Consider the following 22,929-nt stretch of genomic DNA (forward strand, 5'->3'; position numbering starts at 1 on the left):
GACTCTAAACGTGGAAGACAAGTCCAAATCCATCCAGTCCCACCCAAATCACACTCCTTGGAATATTGTTGATGCGAATCGCCTCTAACCCAGGGTTATGAGAATCACATGTATGTGACTTTAAGCTCTATGAGGGCAGTTATAACGTCTGTGTTACTCCATTCTTTGTGCCAGCCCATGCTAGGAGGTAATGTTAAAAATCAAGAAGATTCAGAAACTAATTGAGCCATGAAATAAAATAATAAATAAATAAATAAAAGACTTTCTCACCAGCCTTGAGAAGTAGAATCGGGGCCCAATCCATCCCGTAATAATTAATTAAATAAAAGGCTTTCCCTTTAGAAGGAGGGAAGACCTTATTTCAAAAGTAGAATGGGGCCAAATCATCCAGTCCCACCCAAAACGCATTCCTTGGAATATCGTTGATGCGGATCGCCTTCAACCCAGGGCCACGAGAATCACATGTATGTGACTTTAAGCTCTATAAGGGCAGTTGTAACGTCTGTGTTACTCCTTTATCTATACCAATCCATGCTAGGAGGTAATGTTAAAAATCAAGAAGATTCAGCAACTAAAGTGAAAAGAAAAAGGAAAAGAAAAAGACTTTCCCTTTAGGAGGGAAGACCTGCCTTGAAAAGTAGAATCGGGCCCAAATCCATCCAGTTCAGGTCCCACTATTCTGAATCTTGATGCTCCTTGCAAAAGAATAGATTTGACTCAAGTCCAAAACCATCCAGTCCCACCCAAATCACACTCCTTGGAATATCGTTGATGCGAATCGCGTCTAACCCAGGGTTACGAGAATCACATGTAGGTGACTTTAAGCTCTACGAGGGCAGTTGTAACGTCTGTGTTACTCCATTCTCTGTGCCAGCCCATGCTAGGACAGTAGTCTTCATACTTGAAAGATACAGACTTATGGTGGCATCCCTTCCATTATTCCATAGGGGTGGCCACTTGAGTTGTGGATCACTATGATTTTTTTATTTTTATTTTTGGCCTCACAACCAAGACTCATGGATGGAACCTCATGAATGGAGTGGATTTTATATATAGAACTGGTGGGCCCCACAGCTCTTAGGTGTTTTATGGATTGTGTAGAACCGGTGCTGAGGGTCCCATGTAAACAAAAAGCTGTAGGGCCATGTAAAAACAGAGTTGTAGGGAGCCCATTCCTATAATTGCACTCATGGAGCCCGTGTAAGCAAAAAGCTGTGGGGTCCACCGTGATGTGTGTGATACTTTGGCCAGCTCACCCAAAAATGTGACAGACCCTAGACTGAAGTGGGCCATGCCACAGGAAAAAGTGATGACTGAAGTTTTGTATCAGTCTGATATTTTTGTTTTCTTTTCATCCTTACTGTTATAATTGAAACTGTATGAACAATTTGGCTGTCATATAAATATCATGGTGGGCCCAAGGAAGTGCCAATGGTGAGTGTCTCTATCCCCACTGTTTTGTGGCGCATTAGAGTTTTGGATGCATTTAATCCCCCCACTGTTTCGTGTGGTGCGGCCCACTTCATTTTTAGGCTCATGCCCTAAAATAAGCTGGCAAAATTGATGGACTGCCTAGATAAAACACATAAATTATGGTAGGGTCCATGGAGCTTTGACACCAGCTAGCTGGCTGGTGATCCGGTCACTAACCAAGCCGCATCTCCATGATACACATCATATGGGGGCCATCTCTGCAACACTGTATGCAGAAGTAATTCACGTGGACGAAGCTTGTTCACATCATCTCCCACGGAAAACGTTTTCACCTACTGAAAGTTTCTCATCTTACCGTGTGGGACCAACTGCGATTGGATGTTTTTTTTTTTAAATTTTTTGGTGTATTATAGTTTTATAAGATGGCCTACCTGATGGTTGGATGAGCTAGATTGGATTTTTTGGTGATCTGGTCACGTTGGTCGTGGTGCAACTATTGCAGGGGTTGGATCTCATAATCACTGTCTAGGCTTCACAATACTTGGCTGCGTCACTTTTTAAAAATAAATAAAATGATACAGGGATGCATAAAACAGATTCTTCTCTGGTGATTTATGGCCCGTTTGGATGCACTTCCATGATAGGGGGTTTTGGAAAAGGTCGTCCAAACCTGCTTTTTCGGATGAGTTGGCACTTGGCAGCCTTCTTCTTTGATGATTTTGAGGTCCATTTTCATACATTTCCACAAATTCGTTTTTTTTTGCCCGTATGTTGTATAGTGACTATTTTGTCAAGCAGAAGAAGGGGATTTTGCAAAGTCACATCAACCATGATGTATGTGTTTCATCCATTCTGTTCATACATTTTTACAGATCATTTTAAAGATTGATTAAAAAAAAGATAGGGATGTAAATCTTATGTGGACCACACCACAGGAAAACAATAATAATTGGATATCCACCATTAAAATCCTCCTAAGGCCCAATGTACTGTTTATTTGACATCCAATCTGTTGATTATGTCATACAGACCCAGATGAAGGGAAAAACAAAGATCATCTTGGTCCAAAACTTGTATGGCCCCCGAAAAGTTTTTAATGGTCGAACATTCATTAAACACTGTTTCCTGTATGTGGTCCACTTGAGATTGGGATATACTTCATTTTTGGTCTCATATCCTAAAATGATCTAAAAAAATAGATGGACAGCATGGATGAAACACATACATCATGGTGGGGCCCACAGATCATCGACCATCAGCCATTGGTTGGTGGCAGGGTAGTAGCCAATCCGTTTCCGCGTTTGGAACTTAGGTGGGGCCACGTGACGAATTGCTATTTAGAACAAAACTGCTCTTAGGGCTCAAACACTCCTTGGGAGGGTGCATCCAAACAAGCCCTTGGAATCTAGTAGCTCCCTAAAAAGGTGGGGCCGTGACACAAAAGTAGGAGGATACTTGACTCTTAAAGTAGAAACTGGGCCCGAAACTTTCAAAATCTGTCAGCACCCAACTAAAAGAGATAAAAGACTTCACTGGAAAAGTAGAATTAAGGCTTAAACCTATCCAGTCCAGGGTTCCACTAGGAATCTTGAAAAGTAAAATCAGGGCCCAAACCTATCCATCAGAGCCATGGCCACTCCCAGAAATCTCACAGCACCCAATAACAAAATGGGCCACTTGAGTTTACAAAAGAACGAAAGAGACTATTTTATACGCAGAAGACAAGTCCAAAACCATCCGGTCCCTCCCTAATCTCGCGGCTCGCTTCTAACCTATGATCACGAGAATCACATGTGACTTTAAGCTCTATGAGGGTAGCTGTGACGTCAGTTTTACTCCATTCCTTGTGCCAGCCCATGCTAGGAGGTGATGTTAAAATTGATGAAGATTCAGAGCCACAGCACAGTAGGAATAGAAATGCCCACCTGGAAACTTTCCAATGACCCGCCTTATGTTTATATGCCATCTAAAACCATTAATATGTTGATTCCTATGCAGATGAAGGGAAACACTAATATCAGACTGATCTGAAACTTCTGTGTGACCCAATTGAGATTTGAATATGCCTTATTTTTGAAATGACGTCCTAAAATGATCAAATGTAATGGATAAACGAAGTAGATATAACACAGACATCAGTGGGCCTCATAAAGCTTAGGATAAGGGTAGATTCCTGTAATTAGACTAATTACAGGCAATTTGCATTTGAAACCACTTTCCTGTGCCCCAATATACAGGGAGCTCCCTATGCAGAAGCTCTGTCCATCAATTTCACTGGGATCACGTTAGGCCATGATCCCAATCATGATGAGACAGATCCAAAACTCAAGTGGGCCACATAGTAGGAAATCTGATGGACGGAATGGATGTCACACATAGATTGTGGCAGACCACATATAACTACCACCTACTGGAACATCTTCTATGAAGGGGCACAGCCAATTCACATCCACTCAACTCCCAAGTTCAGAGCAGCCAAGAACTACAAGGGATTGAATACCACCGTTGAAAACTAGGCTGGTATTCATATTTTCCATTCATGCATATGCAAGGTATCAATGATCGGAGCTTCCATCTTCCACTATTTCTACCCATATCCATGGTAAGTTTGTAACAGACCATAAGCAACAACAGCCATGGCCATACATAAATCTCTCTTCCTCGCTTTTCTCCTCTTTTTCCTACCCTTTCTTTCTTCTTCCCATGCAACAATATCATCTGCAACAGCAGGACTGCCAGAAGCAGAGGCTCTCCTGAAATGGAAAGCCAGCCTCTCACCAGCACAAGTTCTCCACTCATGGTCACTTCCTGCTACTAATGCCAGCACCAACACCGTATCTCCATGCAAATGGACTGGGATCTCATGCAACAGCCTTGGAAGTGTAACAGAGATAAGCCTACCAAGTGCAGGCTTGCAAGGTAAGCTCGACAACTTGAGCTTCCCCTCATTTCCAAACCTCATTCATCTCAATCTCAGTGGCAATACTCTCACTGGTACCATCCCAGCTCATATTGGCGCCCTTCATGAACTCAAATCGCTCAATCTGTCTGCAAATAGTATAAGTGGATCAATACCCCTAGATATAGGGAATCTTGTGAATTTGAATGAGCTAGACTTGTCCATTAACCACCTAGATGCTTCTATCCCTTCCACTTTAGGGAACTTGTCAAATCTTTCCATCTTGTACCTGCACCAAAATCGAATCTCTGGCTCCATTCCTCCACAAATTGGGAATCTAAAAGATCTGGTTCAGTTGTCATTGTTCCAGAACAATCTGACTGGTCCAATTCCTCCTGCTTTGGGTAATTTGAGAAACCTTACACTGTTGCTCCTCTACAGCAATCAAATTTCTGGTTCAATTCCTCCACAATTTGGGAATTTAATGAATCTCAACAGGCTTGTTCTGTCAGATAACATTCTAACAGGTTCTATCCCTTCCACTTTAGGCAACTTGTCAAAGCTTTCCATCTTGTACCTGCACCAAAATCGAATCTCTGGCTCCATTCCTCCACAAATTGGGAATCTAAAAGATCTGGTTGAGTTGTCATTGTTCCAGAACAATCTGACCGGTCCAATTCCTCCTGCTTTGGGTAATTTGAGAAACCTTACAGGGTTGCTCCTCTACCGCAATCAAATTTCTGGTTCAATTCCTCCACAATTTGGGAATTTGATGAATCTCAAAATTCTTGATCTGTCCATTAACAGTCTAACAGGTTCTATCCCTTCCACTTTAGGGAACTTGACAAAGCTGACACTCCTCTACCTCTCTCAAAATCAAATTTCTGGTTCTATTCCTCCAGAACTTGGGAATTTAATGAGTCTCAATGAGGTATCATTGTACCAAAACAATCTGACTGGTCTGATCCCTCCTGCTTTGGGTAATTTGAGAAACCTTACACTGTTGTTCCTCTACAGCAATCAAATTTCTGGTTCAATTCCTCCACAATTTGGGAATTTAATGAATCTCGACAAGCTTGATCTATCCAATAATGGTCTAACAGGTTCTATCCCTTCCACTTTAGGGAACTTGACAAAGCTGACACTCCTCTCCCTCTTTCGAAATCAAATTTCTGGTTCAATTCCCCTACAATTTGAGAATTTAATGAATCTCCACGGTCTTGATCTGTCCATTAACCTTTTAACAGGTTATATTCCTTCTACTTTAGGAAACTTGACCAAGCTTACTGAGTTGTCCCTTATTGACTGTCAATTATCTGGTTCGTTGCCTCAAGAAATGACAAACATGACAAATCTTTCTAAACTCTACTTGAGTGGCAACAGCCTCTCTGGCTATTTACCTCAGTTATGCCAGGGCGGATCTCTTCAATTCTTCAGTGCTGTTGGCAACCATTTCACTGGTGAGATCCCAAAAAGCATCAGAAATTGCACTAGCTTAATAAGAGTGCGACTTAATGGAAATCGACTTGCTGCAAATGTATCGGAAGTCTTTGGTGTATACCCGCATCTCATATTCATGGACATCAGTGACAACATGTTGTTTGGTGAACTCTCACCAAATTGGGGAGAATGCCGAAATTTGACAAAGCTACAATTATCCGGGAACATGATCACAGGTAGAATTCCTCCTGAGATAGGGCAGTTGACGCAGCTAAGTGTGCTTGGTCTTTCTTCAAACCAGTTGGTAGGCGAGATTCCAAAGGAATTTGAGAGGCTGACTTCTTTGTTCAACTTAACTTTAAATGAAAACCAGTTTTCTGGTCAGATACCCCAAGAGATTGGAAAACTATCTAATTTGGAGGTTCTTGACTTGTCAATGAATCACCTAAGTGGTCCAATACCACCTCAATTAGGTGATTGCTTCAAACTCCAATATCTGAAATTGAGCGAAAATATTTTAAATGGAAGCATTCCTTTTCAGATCGGTAACCTAGTATACTTACAGGGTTTACTAGATCTAAGTCATAACTCCCTCAATGGACAGATATCACCACAACTCACAAAATTGATTCGGCTGGAAAAGTTAAACCTCTCCCACAACATGCTGTCAAACTCCATTCCATCTTCTTTTGAAGGGATGTTCAGCTTGCAATCCATTGATTTTTCATTCAATGCTTTGGAAGGTCCTCTTCCCAACAGCAAAAGCTTTCAGAAGGCTCCTGCAAAGGCATTCATAAATAATAAAGGCTTATGTGGTGAAGTGCAAGGTTTGCGACCTTGCAATGCCTCTTCAATCAGTCATGGTGATGCGATGAAAGGTCATAGAGTTGTGATCCTCATTATTCTTCCTGTCTCAGTGGCCTTGTTTCTTTTATTTGTAATCATTGGCATTTCTTCCATTTATTACCAAAGAAGAAGAAATATAAAGAAAGGGGTTCTTGAGAGGAGCAGCGGAAATCCATTTTCAATATGGAATTATGATGGGATTGCTGTATTCGAAGACATCGTGGAGGCAACAGAGGGTTTTGATGACAAATACTGCATTGGAATTGGAGGGTATGGAAAAGTTTACAAAGCAAATCTACCAGTGGGTCAGGTAGTAGCTGTGAAGAAACTTCACCCACTCGAAGGAGGGGATCAATCTGATCAAAGAAGTTTTAGAAATGAGATACAAGCATTAACCGAAATCCGCCATCGCAACATAGTGAAGCTTTATGGCTTTTGCTGCCATGCTCGATGCTCGTTTCTCGTCTATGAGTACATGGAAAGGGGAAGCTTGGCAAGTATCCTAAGCAATGATGAAGGAGCTGCACAGTTGGACTGGACTCTAAGGGTGAAGATTATTAAAGGTGTGGCCCATGCTTTATCTTACATGCACCATGATTGCACCCTGCCAATTGTCCATCGAGACCTATCAAGCAACAACGTTCTGCTGAATTCAGAACTTGAGGCTAGTGTTTCTGATTTTGGCACTGCACGATTGCTGATACCTGATTCGTCCAATTGGACTATGCTTGCAGGCACTTATGGATACATCGCTCCTGGTTAGTCACTAATATATTCTCAACACTGAATAGTTTTATCATAAATTAGCCTTTATTTTTCTTAATATTTTCTATTTTTTGTTGAAATTATTTACTATAAAATTTGTGCATTAGTTACCACACTATTGTCAAATGGGGCAATATTCTAAGGCAACTGGAATATGAGAAAATTCATATTTGAAAATCTTAAGAAACTTTCACCACATTTTATTAGCTATTAAATTTCTGGCATTGACCATTTTTAACTGTACATTTGTTGGCCACCAATTGGTTGGATAGAATCCTTCCATAAGTGTTATTTCTGAGATCTTCTCTACCTACAACATGGATCATGTTTCCAGATGTTCTGGATTGATTTACATGCATACCAAGTTTAGATGGATGAGCAATGGGTAGTTAATAAATGATTGAAAAAGCTCGTGTCTTCCAGCTAAATCTCAGTTACCCACTATGCTTTTATCATACTGAGTAAACTTAGTTGAGCCACTGTGACTGTTCCACACCTTCCATCTGTTTTTCCGGCTAAATTTAGGGGTTAAGCACAAAATTGAAGTATATCCAAAGCTCAAGTGGACCATTCCACAGGAAACAATGTGGAATAATGATTTCCACTGTTGAAACCTTCCTAAGGTCCACAGTGATTTTTATTTGTCATCCAACCTGTTCATAATATCACAAAGACATGGATGAAGAGAAAACACAAACATCAGTTTGATAAAAAAATTCTGTGGCCTCCATGCCTAATTAATGGGTGGACGATCCCGACTTCCTAGCCAGATCATCAGAAAATTTGGCCCATGTAATGCTCGTCGCTTGGCACATGCTCAGCTTGTAGAGATGCCTTGGGACCAGCAAGCACAAAAGCCTGGAAGATTTGAAACCTAGATTAAGAAACCTAGTTTAGTTTGATGTATGGATTAGATTTTATCTATTGATGATTAGCAAAGAATAAAGACTACAATTGAACAATCTTCTATCATGTAGAGCTTGCCTATACAATGAGGGTGACTGAGAAATGCGACGTCTATAGCTTTGGTGTTGTGGCACTTGAAGTGATGATTGGAAGGCATCCTGGGCAACTCATCTCCTCCTTGTCATCACCAAATAGAGATGATCCACTGCTAAAGGATATGTTGGACCAACGTCTCTCCAATCCGACGGCGGAGGTTGCACACGAAGTCATATTTGCAGTGTCCATGGCCCTTGCATGCATTCGGCCGGATCCTGACTCTCGGCCAACCATGCACCATGTGGCCCAGGAGCTATCTGTTGGTGGGCCTTCTTTCTCTCTAGAGCCATTTCATGCACTTACATTTCGTCAACTGATGGATCTAAAGGTATAATTGGGTGTATGAAAATCAACGAGGTTGTGGGCATGTAGTGGCAAGAACATTATTGCCGTGTGTGTCTATTGTATGAAAATAATCAAACGGAGGTGTTTTTCTTGTTATGATGTGTACACAGTTCAGTGTGTGGATTCGATGTTTACATAGAATATATATTTCTGGAATTGGTGATAAAAACCAAAATGTAATAAAAGTAGGATGAAAGAATAAAGATGTTTTCTTGTTTGATGGTTATCTTCTAACCCAAGGTTTTTATGCCCAAGAAGTTAACTTCTAGGGATTGTAATCCTTTTCTGTGAAACCTTTAATATGGATGGTTGAGATTGTTTTCAAAAGATAGGTCCAACGAGAAATGCCTATTGCTTATATATATATATATATATATATATATATATATATATATATATATATATATATATATAGAGAGAGAGAGAGAGAGAGAGAGAGAGAGAGAGAGAGAGAGAGAGAGAGAGAGAGAGCACATAAATAGGTGGGCCCATTATAATATTTATGAGAAATCCACCAAATTCATTCATTTTTTCTAGTCATGTTAGGACGTTGTTAAAATAATGAGGCATATCTATAATTCAACCGGGCCATACAACAAGAAAATGTGAGAAGTTATATACCTACTGTTGAAACCTTCCTAAGTCTACCATTATTCTTATATGTCATCTATACTGTTTACAGGGTCATTCTTACTAGGATGAACTGAAAATACAAAAATATTAGCTCAATCCAAAACTTTTGTAACCCACCAATGTTCACCAGCAGACATCCATTCTTCACTATTTCTTGTTGTGAAGCCTATGTGATTTTCGGATCTGCCCCACTTTTTATCTCATTCCCTAACATGAAATAAAATAACAGATGGACAATGTGGATTTCTCACAACATGATAGTGGGCCCTAACTAACTTTATATCACATTAAGCTTCCTCGAGAAGTTGTTGCATCTTCCCGTGCATTTTTAATGTTTATCATCCAACGGCTCAAGCCAAGACATGACTCGACCATATGTTATGGTTCTATGCGCGACCTTATAGTACCATTTCCCATATATATATATATATATATATGCTCACAATTTGACAAAGAACACGTGAAAACATTTTTAAAACCTATCTCCCGTGATATGAGTTCAAGTCTAAACTATCCATGTGATGCATCACCCCATGAAACTCCTGGAACTTTTACCCTAACCCAAAACTTTGGTGGACAATGGAAAAATGAAAAAATTTCCCCTTGATTTACCTTTCTTTTATCATGGTCCACCAAAGTATTGGATCAAAGTAAAAGTTGGACCATAGGATTTCATGGGTCCGCATCACATGGACAATTCAGATCTTACACTCATATCACAGGAGATGAGTTCTTAAAAAGTTCTCATGAGTTCTCATGAGAACGGTGGGCGATGAGAGGTATGCTCACTCGCACACCTATGCATGCGCACACCTTTGTACATGTGTCATGGGCATCTAATCCAACAGCCCATGTGATGTGGAATCCCATGAAACCCCAAGGGACAAATTTTCACCCCGATCTAAAATTCGTGAGCCATACCAAAGAGAAATGAAAATCAAGGAAACTATTTTCATTTTTCATGACCCACCAAAGTTTTCAATCAAAGTAAAATTTGGACCTGGGGGGTTTCATGAGGTGTTGCTTCACGTGGACCGTTCAGTTGGAATATCATAGATGAGACTTGCTTCTAACCTAGGTTTATGAGAATTTCTCTTTATTGAGTTTCGAGAAATGCCTTTCTCGGGATTCTTTATTAGTATTCTTTATCACGTGTACTTTAGACAAGGAATTTCCATTTTTCATCTTTTTATCGCGATTGTGGGATTCTTTCTCAATTCAAGATGTTTTTGAATTTGTTCCAGTGTGTAGTCTTTAGTCTTATATAACAACTTCTTTCTATAGTCATTCCACATCGATGGCAATTTAGCGATAATAGCCCCGACTTGAATGACTCAGGAAGATCAATTTTAATAGCCTTGATTTTATTCACTATTAGTTTCAATTCTTAGATTTGAAGTTAGAGGGTTTGTTATCTACCGTGTTATAGTCAAAGTACCTGGCTATCGATTGGTATCTTCTTCTTCAGCTTTGTATTTGAACTCCAGAGAGGTCCAAATTTCTTTTGTGGATGATGATCAAACCAAAATTGACAAACAGAAAAGATCAAGGAAATGAGGGCTTCATTTTGCATGTGTGCACAAGGGAGGGCATTCATAGTGCCTAATCAAGTTTCAAAGTTATTATAACCAGATTGGATGGGGCTTGACCTAGAGCATCCACATATAGGCGTTGAAATATGGACTTGTATTTTATAGCTCAACATTATGGACTGTTAAGGATCTCCAATCAGTGAGATTTCTCTCATTTGTCCCATCTACGTGGAACCCTTTAGATGATCAGCCAGGATTGCAGTGGTCTCCCTCCCTAGTATTTCTCTTAGATATTCCAAAATGTAATCCCAGTTGCAATTCACTCCTAAAAGTTGACAGTTTATCAGCCTCGTAATCTTGCTTCGCAGCGTTTGTCTATCCCCATCAACACCAAAGAAAGCAGATGGTGAATTTTCTGGAAAAAAAAAAAAAAAAAAAAACTTTGTTTGAAAAGCATCAATGAGGCATTCTCTGCAAGCCATCTTCTCTCTCTCTCTCTCTCTCTCTCTCTCTCTCTCTCTCTCTCTCTCCCTTTTTACTTCTCTTCCACCCATCTGATGGCAAAGTGCCCCCTAAGAACGGATGGAAGGCCTGGATGTAGAGTAGATAATCAAGGTAGGCCCCACGGTAAGGGCCACACCTAATCCGCTCCCTTAAACTCGAAAATTCTACTCAGGCAGGCCACATCATATAACGGCTAAAAAATTATAGCCGTCTGTTTGTCTTTATACACTGCAGTCCACCGGAGGAGTGAAACAAGATGGCCCACCTGATGGAATGCTCGGATCTTTCACATTTGCAACATTGGCATGTGCCCTTGTGCATGTATAACCCAGCCCGTGAAAGGGCCCACCCAAGTTAATATGGCATCAGTAGGGAAGATCCAATCCGTCCATAAGGTGAGCCCACCGTAGATTTCCTTTACTGCCATCTTTTTATCGCGGTGCCCTCATCGGATGGCCCGCAACGTACAAAACAAGCAGACGGCATTTTCAGCCGTTCATTATTTCATTCATTGTGGATTACCGGACTAGGCCTAATTTTTGCATCAGGGATCTCAAAGTGAGGCCCACCTGATGGACGTCATGGATCTTGCAAACTCATGCTATAAAATAACTTTACCAAATATCCGCAACCCTAATACAATGATCCAGCTGTGAAATTGTTCATTAGGTTCTGGCTTTAGATTTGTGGGGCCAATAGTCCAGTGATCCAAACCGTTCATATGATGGGACTTGCCCATGGACTAAATTTTTAATTGGAAAATCACATCCGTAGAATATTTAGCTTTTTAATGTTTTATCAGTTCTTTAACTTCTTTGTGGGCCACCAATTCAAAGGTTTGGGATTTTTCTATCTCGGATATTTTTCGTGCACCATCCGCGGTGGTGTCCGTAATATCAACGGTTTGGATCTGTAAAAAAATGGGTCCATAAGGCTAAAGGAAGAGATTAGAAATTTAAAATAACCTTTTGTTTGTAAAATAAAACCAGGAAGCTTGGTAATGCAGATAACTGAGCCAGCAGGAAGCTTTATGTCATCCCTAGCCTCTCCTAAAACCCTGCACATTCCATGCCACGTAATCATCATACCATGTATGTATGCATGCATGCATGTGTATGTATGCATGCATGTACATATGTATCTAGGTATGTATATTTGCATGCATGTATCCATACATATGCATGTTGTAAGTATCATGCATCTGCATATGTATTTTGTATGTATATATGTATGCATGCATATATCTGTGCATGTATGCAATTAGGAGAATGATCCCATGATATGTACGTAGAATCTAAACCGTGCATCTGGTGCAACTCTTCATTTTCACGTTACATTTAAAGAATCATCCTGATACAAAATTCAGATGGGCCACACCAAAGGGAGAGAAGTATGATCACATTTAAAACATATATCTTCACGTGTTGTGGCCCACCTGACTTTTTGAATGGCCTATTTTTCGTGCATCCCTTCAACCTTGCATTTAAACACCCGGCCGGATCCAACATTCCATGTGGAAGTTTCTATAGTGGGTCCCCCATCGTTCAGTGGTCCACCTGAGTCAAGGGATCGGGCTGGATTGTTCATCAGACGGACCACGCTTGTGTGATGAAATGGACGGTTTGTACGATGAAGTATCTATATTTAACATACACACGTGACCCACCTAATCAACGGTCTGCCTTGATTTTCAGGCCATGCAGCATAAAAAGTAGTAACAACCTATTGAACAGTCCTGATCTTACAGATGCCACGGTGGCTCGTATGCTGATGGTAAGATTCTGATTGCGACTGTCACGTCTGGCCATACACCCCTTCTGGGAAGCGGATTTCCTGCCAAAGCCTTTCACAGGAAGTTCCTGCGCTGTGAACCCATGTGGGGCCGACCGTGGTGTTTGTGAGAAATCCACCCTGTCCATCCGTTTTGTGAGCTCATCAGACACACCATAGAGAACAGTTGTGATGTGGACGGTCACCATTGCGACCTTCCAGATTGTATGGAGCCAAACTAGGTTTTGTATATGCCTTCCAATCCATTTAGAAGATATGTCCCATCAGGATGTGTGGACACCCCAAAAATTAGGCCACTCCAAGACCCCACATTTGGTCAGGTTGGGACTGACAGTGGGGCCCACATTGATATATGTGTTGTATATCCATACCATCCAACCGGTTGATAAGGTCAAAAACATCTGGATGAAGGGAGCTAATAAATATCAGCTTCATCCAGGAGAAGTTTTTAATGGTCAATCACCACCATTTCCTGTAGCATGGTCCACCTGAGATTTTGTTGTACTTCATTTTTTGGAGCCACGTCTTAAAATCAGCAGGAAAAATAGATGGACAGTATAGATATACAACACATACATTAAGGTGGGCCCCACAGTTACATCCTAGTAAAGCCAGTCCAGTCTTACTTGACTGAATCCACGCCCCTCCAAAACTTAGGTGGGCCACACCATGTGATTTTAGCGACGGATGTTGAATGTTATGCACACATCTTAGTGGGACCCACATACCATGTTGTTGATTAAGCTTATCGTACAAACAGTGCAGAGGAATGGCTTCTTTTAATCTCTGGAGATGATTTATCCGATTAAAAAGGAGGTTTGCATGCAACTAGTTGGACCTTTTGTTACTTTCCAATTAGCTTATAATTCCCAAATTGGTATGTTTGTGTGATATCTAACCCGTGCAAAAGCTTAGCCCATGAACCCACTTATCAGGTAAGCTTTAATGAGTGGTCTAACTCAATATACAAGTATCGCCGACCTAATGAGTGGATTGGAATGATTTTCATGGCTGGTGATCTTCATGGCAAAGAAGGGCCCCAAAATTTGGACGCCCATGGCCTCAAGATCGCTAGTGAGCCGACTCTGTAGGGCCCACCATGATGCGTGTATTTTGAGCATGCTGGTCCTTAGTTTTGTTATATCATTCTAGAGCATGTGCTGAAAAATGAGGCAGATCAAACGGTCATGTGAACCATACCATAGGAAACAATGGGGATAATAACATCCACTGTTGAAACCTTCCTAGGGCCCGCCATGATGTTTATTTGCCATTCAACATGTTAAAAGGTCACGAATACCTGGATGAGAGGAAAACACATATATCAGCTTCATCCAAAACTTCTTTTTCCGTTACAAAATTTTCTAGCGGTGTTTCCTGTGGTGTGGTCCATTTGAGCTTATAAAAGAATAGAGACCATCCAGTAACCTCCAAATTCATGTGGTGGTTCCTGATATGAACCGGCCTGATTATGGGGCATGGGACCTGCTGGGTGCCATACAAATACCATGGTGGCCCCACCTTGGAAGGATCTCAGATTATTAGAGTGGGGGACATGGTTCTATTTTGGAGACTGTTTATCTAATGTATCTAAAAATCGGATCCTAGGACCCGATTTTAAATCAAACGGGTACTTAATTATGATCAGATTCAGTCCGACCATTTTCACCATGGATCCTAGAAATCATTCCAATTCAAGACTTTAGTGGGCCACACCATAAGAAACGGTGTAGATCATCCCTATAATCTTTGAATTCACATGGCGTTACCCACGTGAGTTTTAGAATGAATTGAATTTTGGAGCGTCCCTTCGTCCCAGTGGGAAGACTTAGATGAATAGATGGGATGGTATATTTACATCGCAGTGGACCCCACACGCAATTTGGATGATTTATTTTTGGTCCCTGTATCAGCCATTCCGTAGTGAGGCCCACCCAATGTTTTAAATCGGTCAAAATTTTGGGCGCCGGTCCAACAAAGGTGGTACATCTGATGAACGGCATGGATCTCATTCAGATGAAGCTGCTCCATCCACATCAGCGAAATTGCTCTCCCTGTGTAATTAAGTTCCCAACTCTGAACCCGATACGACCCGGACCCGATTCCCTTAGTCGGGTCCAAATATGGGTGCACCATGGACTCCGAAGATTGAACGTTTGATGGATTTGTACCCGCTGGCTACTGGGCCTCCTAGTGGGTCTGTGTAATAAAATGACCGGCATGAAGAACCCAAGAATCAAATCCAGGGGGTTAGCCGAAGATGAAAAGCCCAAGCCAAAAGCCCATCAATGCATAAGAAGTAGGGCTGTACATGAGCCAAGCTTGCTCGAAAAGTTCGCTCGGCTTGGCTCGATCTAGCTTAGCTTGAACGATGACTCGATGCGAGCCAAGCTTTATATGACTTGGCTCATTTTAAAAACGAGCAGTTCAAGCACAATGGAGCTTACTCAAACTCTACAAGAGCTCGAATATATAATATATTATATTATTATTTTACATATATATATATATAATAATAACAATAAGTTAAAAATTAAACCATCCCAACCGTCCCTTTTTCATTGAAGAATAACCCAACCTCCTCTCTCTCTCTCTTTCTCCCTCTCTACTCGGCTACTCACCGAGCTCAACTTAGCGTCTGCCCGACTTGTTTGAGCCGTCGGCATGCACTCGGCCACTCACCCGAGCTCTCCATCTCTCGACACCAACAACAAGGTACCTCTATTGCTCTATCTAATATTTTATATATATCATTAATTGAATATTTGATTTGGGGGTTGAGTCGGGTGCGGGTCGGGTCAGTTGAGTCGGGTGTGAGTTGGATTGGGTTGCTAGGTTGAGTTAGGTGTGGGTTAGGTCGAGGTAGGAGCAGGATCGACTCGATTCAATGTAAGCTCGTCTCGACTCGATCCACCAGCTCGACTCAAATGGCTTGGAAAACAAGCTAAGCTCTAATTGTAAGCTCGAGCTTGACTCGAGGAGAACAAGGACGAGTCAAGCCAAGCTTGGCCCACTTCAACTCAACTCTGATGTACAACCCTAGAAAAGAAGGGACCCATGGCCCATGATCCAAATTACTGGGCTCCACAATCACAAGCCCAAATGCTTAATTTTGTGAATCTAATCTAGAAAGTTCTAAAAGAGTGAGATGGTGCCAGTTTTTGAGCTGTGTAAGAATCCAACGGCTAGAAATCGATTGTGGACACATACCAAAGGCGTAGATCTTGACAGGAACAAGGCCCACAATCAACTTCTTCTGGATCCCCACTGCACGGAGATCCTGACCATCCTCTGAGAGGAGTGGAAATGCAACCTTTGTATTCACTTCATACATAACACTCTTGAGCTCTCCATCACTATTGCATTTGCCATTTTTGGTTAATTAGGGTTCATGACATTCCATTTATAGCAAAGATGAGTTGTTTGATACTCCAGCGGAGTACGATACTTCATACACATGCACATAGAAATTATACTGTAAGGTCACTACACCATTCATGTAGTGGGACCCGCAGTGGATGGGGCATAGCTCCAAAATCAGTCTGATTAGGCAACCCTGGACATTGATTAATAGACACGTGTTTGTTGAAATAAGACCATCAGCTACTTAACATCCTAACCGTTGATTAGATGTCCACCTATCAGATAATTACTGTACTAGGGATCCGTGATTTTGACTTAATGCCACGTGTACAATATCTAAGCGCATGTGTATGGAGCATCCAACTCTGCCAGAGCATGGTATTTTTTCCACCCCTCGACGTGCTGACAACAACAGATAAAATCTGTTTAGGCAGTTACAAGGGATAAGGAAAGATCTAAAACCAATCCCAACTGCTGCTGCTGTGTCCATACCCTCTTCTGTTCGCATCCCGAGTCGTACACGTGGCACGTGTGGATGATATCTGGACCATCATCAGATGGGCCCCACAATGGACGCTCCCTAGTTACACCATCCATTTTCGAGGTCGCAGTAAGACAGTTAAGATCTTAAAATGGAAGGAAATTATGTAGCAGGACCCATCAATATGAGGGGCCCAACATAGGCCAACATGAACCCAATTTATTTAAAGCTGGTGGGCTGAATATTTCAATGGTGGGCCCACCTCGCACGTGAATGATTCCACGGCTCATGGGCTGTGTTCAGCATTGACTTGGGCCTAAAAAGCCCAATTATCGAATTTTTGGCCCACTTCTCACCCACCAAATGAATGCATGCTAATGGAAACCCTTTTTGGGTAATCCTAACCATTGATCTGGTGGGACCTTCGTGGTAATTAATTATGCAATAATCTCTCAAGTTGGAAGATGGTAATCCATTGGCTGTGGCCTACAAATAGACAGTTCCTTAAAAAAAAAAAAAAAAAACAGGGACTTTCAATCAGGAAAACTTGGCGTGTCCGCCATCATTTGTGGGGCCCATCAGGCAAACCGTCTGGATCACCTTAATACTTTGATCCCACTTGTACGACATTTCATCTTTCATGCAAACTCCTGTAGCCCTATTCCAATTCACTTAGACCACATGATGGGCTAGCCTTAGGAAAGCCAGGCTATGCTCCATCCATGGTAGGACGAATAATTTGGACAGTTTGGATTGAGCTACATGTATGCCACAGGCATGGTGGATGAATCACCACTACTTAAACACATGGCAAAAACACACCATGATTAACCAGGCCCCTTGGCTGAGAAGGGAGACCATACCATAGAGCCAGAACAAGCAGAATATGGTTGAGCCATATTGCTACAATACACAAGCCAGGATTTGTCCATCTAGTGGGATAATATGCATACATCAGATGATCCTGGCAATCTACACAGTGACCTTCAAATGGATGGTGAGAAGGAAAGACAGTTGATAGTCTGAACATTAATTGATGGTAAGTAGAGTAATAGCCATGGTTTTCCAATAAGTATGATTTTCAAATCATTCTCCACCCATATTGAGGCCCACTAGTTGGACAGCTCATATTGGCAGATAACCCCATACATGTAGAGAGATGGCTCTACCACCTTCAGCTTCTTCCATCTCTACAGTATTATCAGCAACTTAGGGCAGGACCCTTAATATAGCGGAGTCATCTATTCATAGAGATGGCAGGGAGATGGATTAATCCGAGCTGTCCATCTAGTGATGCCTATCATGAATAGCCAAAGTTTAAAAACTCAATAAATATCAGACAATTCAATCCATGCTTCTGTTCACTTCACCCCCACTGAATGTTGACTGCTAGCCATTCCTGTTTATTGCAGTCCTTTTGAAGGCAGCTAATTGGATGGCTAGAATCATCTGATGGATATGTATTTTGAACCATTTATCATCCCAAGCATAGGGAACTGCCGGATTGTCTAGATTGATGCATCAACCTACCATGTGCTGACCCCAAATATATTACAAAAAAGCATTAGAACGAAATATAAATGGCTGTAAATCCTTGCATGGTTGAGAAATTACCCAATTTTCAGGAGGTAACAAAACACAAGCAATAGAGCTCCTTCATAATCCAATCAAGAGATTTGCAAAGCCCAAACGAGTGTGCAAGGCAGCACATCACACATATGCCAGCATGGCACATTGGTACAAGATCCAATCCATTAGATGAATTGCATAGGTGAATTTCCCACAAACATGCCCACCTAGCTTCAGCAAAAGGCTTTCATAGATAATCTGCGTCCTAAAATAACATATGAAAGTGGTTGGCCATGCTCGATCGTCACCGTCCAAAAAGATTTTCCGTACAGGAGAAAACACTGAAACACCACGTACTAATCTAGAAGGTTCGGAACTCGGAAGTGGGAAACCGTATTTTTCAGGTGAATGGCAGATCGTAAAGGCTGCGTCTGAATGCACTATCTAATTCAATTACATCTATTTGTCGAGTTTTCCCACACGCCTGTACAAGTTAGCTAATGTCCACGTCAGCATATATGTGTAATACAAATTTAAAACTCAAATGTGCTACACTAAAGGTTGATGCCTATCATTGATACCTACTTAGGGTATACTGCAATGTTAATTATATGCCCACTTGAGTTTAGAATTGCATTAATTTTGGGCTCATGTCCTAACATTATTGGAAAAAAAATAAAAAAAATTACACAAGTGAATTTCCCACAAACATGCCCACCTAGCTCCAGCAAAAGGCTTTCACAGACAATCTGCGTCCCAAAATAACATATGAAAGTGGTGGGCCATGCTCGATCGTCACCGTCCAAAAAGATTTTCCGTAGAGGAGAAAACACTGAAATTCCACGTACTAATCTAGAAGGTTCGGAACTCGGAAGTGGGAAACCGTATTTTCCAAATGAATGGAAGATCTTGAAGGCTGCGTCTGAATGCACTATCAAATTCAATTACATCTATTTGTCGCGTTTTCCCAAGCTCACAGGCCTGTACAAGTCAGCTAATGTACACGTCAGCATATATGTCATCATGGCAAACAGGTGAAAGATCCAAGCCATCCATTAGATGAACCTCACTGTCTAGATGTTACTAACCAAAGATAAAGGTGATCTATTCAATAGGTGAGCTATGATAATAGAAATAAGTTGACGGATTACAAAACTTCAGATGATCTTTTCACAACCGTACATTTCTGTAGTTAATTGTGGCCCATCAGACTAATAGGCCAATCAGATTCTTGGAATAGGGAATGTATATTGTGGTTTCCTTCTGATGGATGGCTTGGATATTGCACTGGTGGGCCACACTGGGATATTTGGTCGCATGCTGATTAATTGACTTATACATACAAGTGGGCTTAGCAAAGCTTCTATTTGTGTAATGACTAATGATCAGGCCTGCACCACCGTCAGGGTGGTGTGGCGACGGGGCCAGATGTGATTCGCAGGGAGTGGCTTAGGTGCCACCCCACATTGAAGCATGTATTCTATATCTCCGCCGTCCATCCGTTTTGCAAGATAATTTTTGAGCATGACTAAAATAAAATGGATATAATTCTCAGGTGGAACATACCATAGAAAATAGTGGTGATTGATCATTTAAAAAGTTTTGGATTAATCTCATATTCGTCATTTTCCCTTCATCCAGGTTTATGTGACCTTATCAACAGGTTCGATGGCTCAAAAGTGTTAATTGTCCTGTTTCTCATATGTGATCTGGACCGTTTATTTTATACAGAATTGATTCTTTGGTTGAAAAATTCCAGCTCATTTATTTATTTCTTTTTTGTAGCCCATTAGATGTATGCCAGATCTAATGGACGGTCTAGATCGATCAATTGAGCTGTCCAAATGCCCATTGCAGCTAGTAGTACATCAAGATTTCTGATCATGGCACCATCCCATATGTTGCACATGTGTTTGTTCAAAACTTTCCATTAGGTAGACTTATACTCTTAAGATCTTCTAACCTTACAATTATGCCCTTTCGCATCTTGGGTATGTCACTACATCTAAATAAATAAATAACTAAAAATATATATATTTTTTAAATGTCACTTTATTTTGTCTATTGTAGACCACTTGAATAGAGAAATTAGCCATCATTTTTAGAGCATGGTAGGCTAGGGTAAATGTCATCCAACCGTCTAGAAGAGTCGCCCCACTTAGAGATTTTAATGACCCAAAATTCATGATGATCCAACAATCATGTGGGCCACCAGAGTTTGGATGTTTTTTTTTTATGGTTGTGTATTGTTTTTTATGATATGATTCATTTAATGATTGTATATATTTGATTTTAAAAAAAATAATAATAATAATAATAATAAAATCATATAATAGGAATTAGTTGAGAAAAATACTCAGCAAAGTGTGATGGATGATAAGCACACAGTTAGAAATTATTGAGAAATTGATACCGGGCATAGAGCAAATTCAGAATAGATGGTCTAAATTATATGTACCAGTTTAGATGCTTCATGATTAAAAAACTAATTTCATTTGAATGTGTTAGATTGGTAGATATTTGTTGGACGGTTAAAAATGAAAAAAAGAATATTATCCTGAGATCTTATTTTATATATATATATAGGACCTTATTTCAGAAAACAGATGTCAATGACTAAGACGTCTAGATTGTTTAACTAATCTGATTTTCAGATTGTAAGCTAGTGATGGCGGGCGTGTCCTGTTTTTGAGTGCCAATGTATCCACGTCATACAAAGTCAGAATATCAAATAACTTCCCTCACGTGATTGATGGGTCAGATGGCTTATAAACAACATAGTCGTCCCCACTATATAAAGCTATTGACATCCATCTAAAAACCTTTCAAATTCACCTGAAGGTTTTTGGACCCGACGATAGCTCACATTGATCAATCTGATATTTGTGTTTTCCCTTTATCCATGTCTTTGTAACCTTGTGAACAGGTTGGTACCGCACCTATTGGAAGGTTTCAAGCCGCTGTTTCATGTGGTGCAGTCCACTTGAGTGCTGGATATACCTAATTTTTAAACTCATACCTTAAAATGATCTGAAAAATTGAATGGACAACGTGGATAAAACCCATTATGAGGGGCCCACAGAGGTCCTGCCTAGACAGCTGGACACAATCAAGATTACAACACAAGAAACAGTGGAAACAACGGTGTCAATGGTTGAAACTTTCCTGAGGCTCAAAGTAATATTTATTTGTTATCTAACCTGTTTACAAGGATATGGATAGAGGAAAAACACAAATATAAGATTGATCTAAGACTCATGTGGGCTCGAAAAGTTTTTAACCATATATGCTCAATTCTAATTATTTTCCATTATGGGCTTTACTTGAGGTTTGCATATGTTTCAATTTTGGGCTCATGCCCTAAGATGATATGAAAAGATGGATTTAAGACTTGGATGAGAGATGAGCTTTTCATGTCTCAATTTGACCTCATGCCTTAAAATGATATGAAAAAAAAAAAACAGATTGAAGACGTGGATGAGAAACATACATCACGATAGCCCCCCACAGAATTTACAAAGACTGTTCCCCGTTGACAATGGTTCCCACATAATTTCACGCATGCAATTTTTGAGTGCCTGCGTATCAACATCATGCCATGTTATAGTAGCAAATAACTCTCTTTTGTGAATAAACTAATATGCTTTTACAAGATCTTAAAGTGCTATTAGTTTAGTAATTATCAGCCAGCTAAGATCCTTATTCATTTCAAGTATTCTTTTTAATGTGGGTTAGAAACAGGGTTGTCCAACGGTCAGGATCGGACTGGCCAAGGTCAATCGCACATAATAGAACTAAAGCCCAAGCTTAAGTCCAAGCCTACTTGTAAATTAATATCAGCTCAATTTAGGGCATAAGTCCAAAATTGAAATTTATTTAAAGCTCGAGTGGACTACATCAGAAGAAATAGTGGGGTAATGATGTCCACCATTGGAACCTTCCTAGGTCCACACAACGTGGATGAAAGCGAACGTAATATTTGATTGATCCAAACTTGCTGTGACCCCAAGAAGTTTTCAATTATAGGGGCTCAATTCCCACTATTTCTAGTAGTGGGTCCACATGAACTTGATTCATACCTTAAAATGAGCTGATAAATTGGATGGACGGCGTGGATAAGATGCATGCATCAATGTGGGCCAACAGAGCTTACTTATGACCGTGCATATAAAAAAAATTTCTCTGATACTCTAGTAGAGTGTGATAGATGGTACACTGGGCTTAGGAAGTACCTCAGAATTTGGTACGTGGCACACATGTGATTTAAATTCATAGTTTCACATTTTAGTTAGTTTAACTTGAGTTAGCGAATTCCAGGTATGCAA

At 40.7% G+C, this 22,929-nt stretch overlaps 1 protein-coding gene across 1 annotated transcript; it reads left to right on the plus strand.

Moving 5' to 3' along the window:
• Positions 1 to 4,388: 4,388 nt before the first annotated feature.
• On the plus strand, positions 4,389 to 8,858 carry LOC131257914 (probable leucine-rich repeat receptor-like protein kinase At1g35710). The gene is made up of 2 exons (XM_058258852.1): positions 4,389 to 7,377; positions 8,362 to 8,858. The coding sequence occupies exons 1-2, from the start codon at positions 4,818 to 4,820 to the stop codon at positions 8,718 to 8,720; spliced, it is 2,919 nt and encodes a 972-aa protein (XP_058114835.1). The 5' UTR covers positions 4,389 to 4,817; the 3' UTR covers positions 8,721 to 8,858.
• The last annotated feature ends 14,071 nt before the right edge of the window (positions 8,859 to 22,929 follow it).

The sequence above is a fragment of the Magnolia sinica genome, chromosome 10, assembly GCF_029962835.1.
Source record: "Magnolia sinica isolate HGM2019 chromosome 10, MsV1, whole genome shotgun sequence".
Taxonomy (NCBI): domain Eukaryota; kingdom Viridiplantae; phylum Streptophyta; class Magnoliopsida; order Magnoliales; family Magnoliaceae; genus Magnolia; species Magnolia sinica.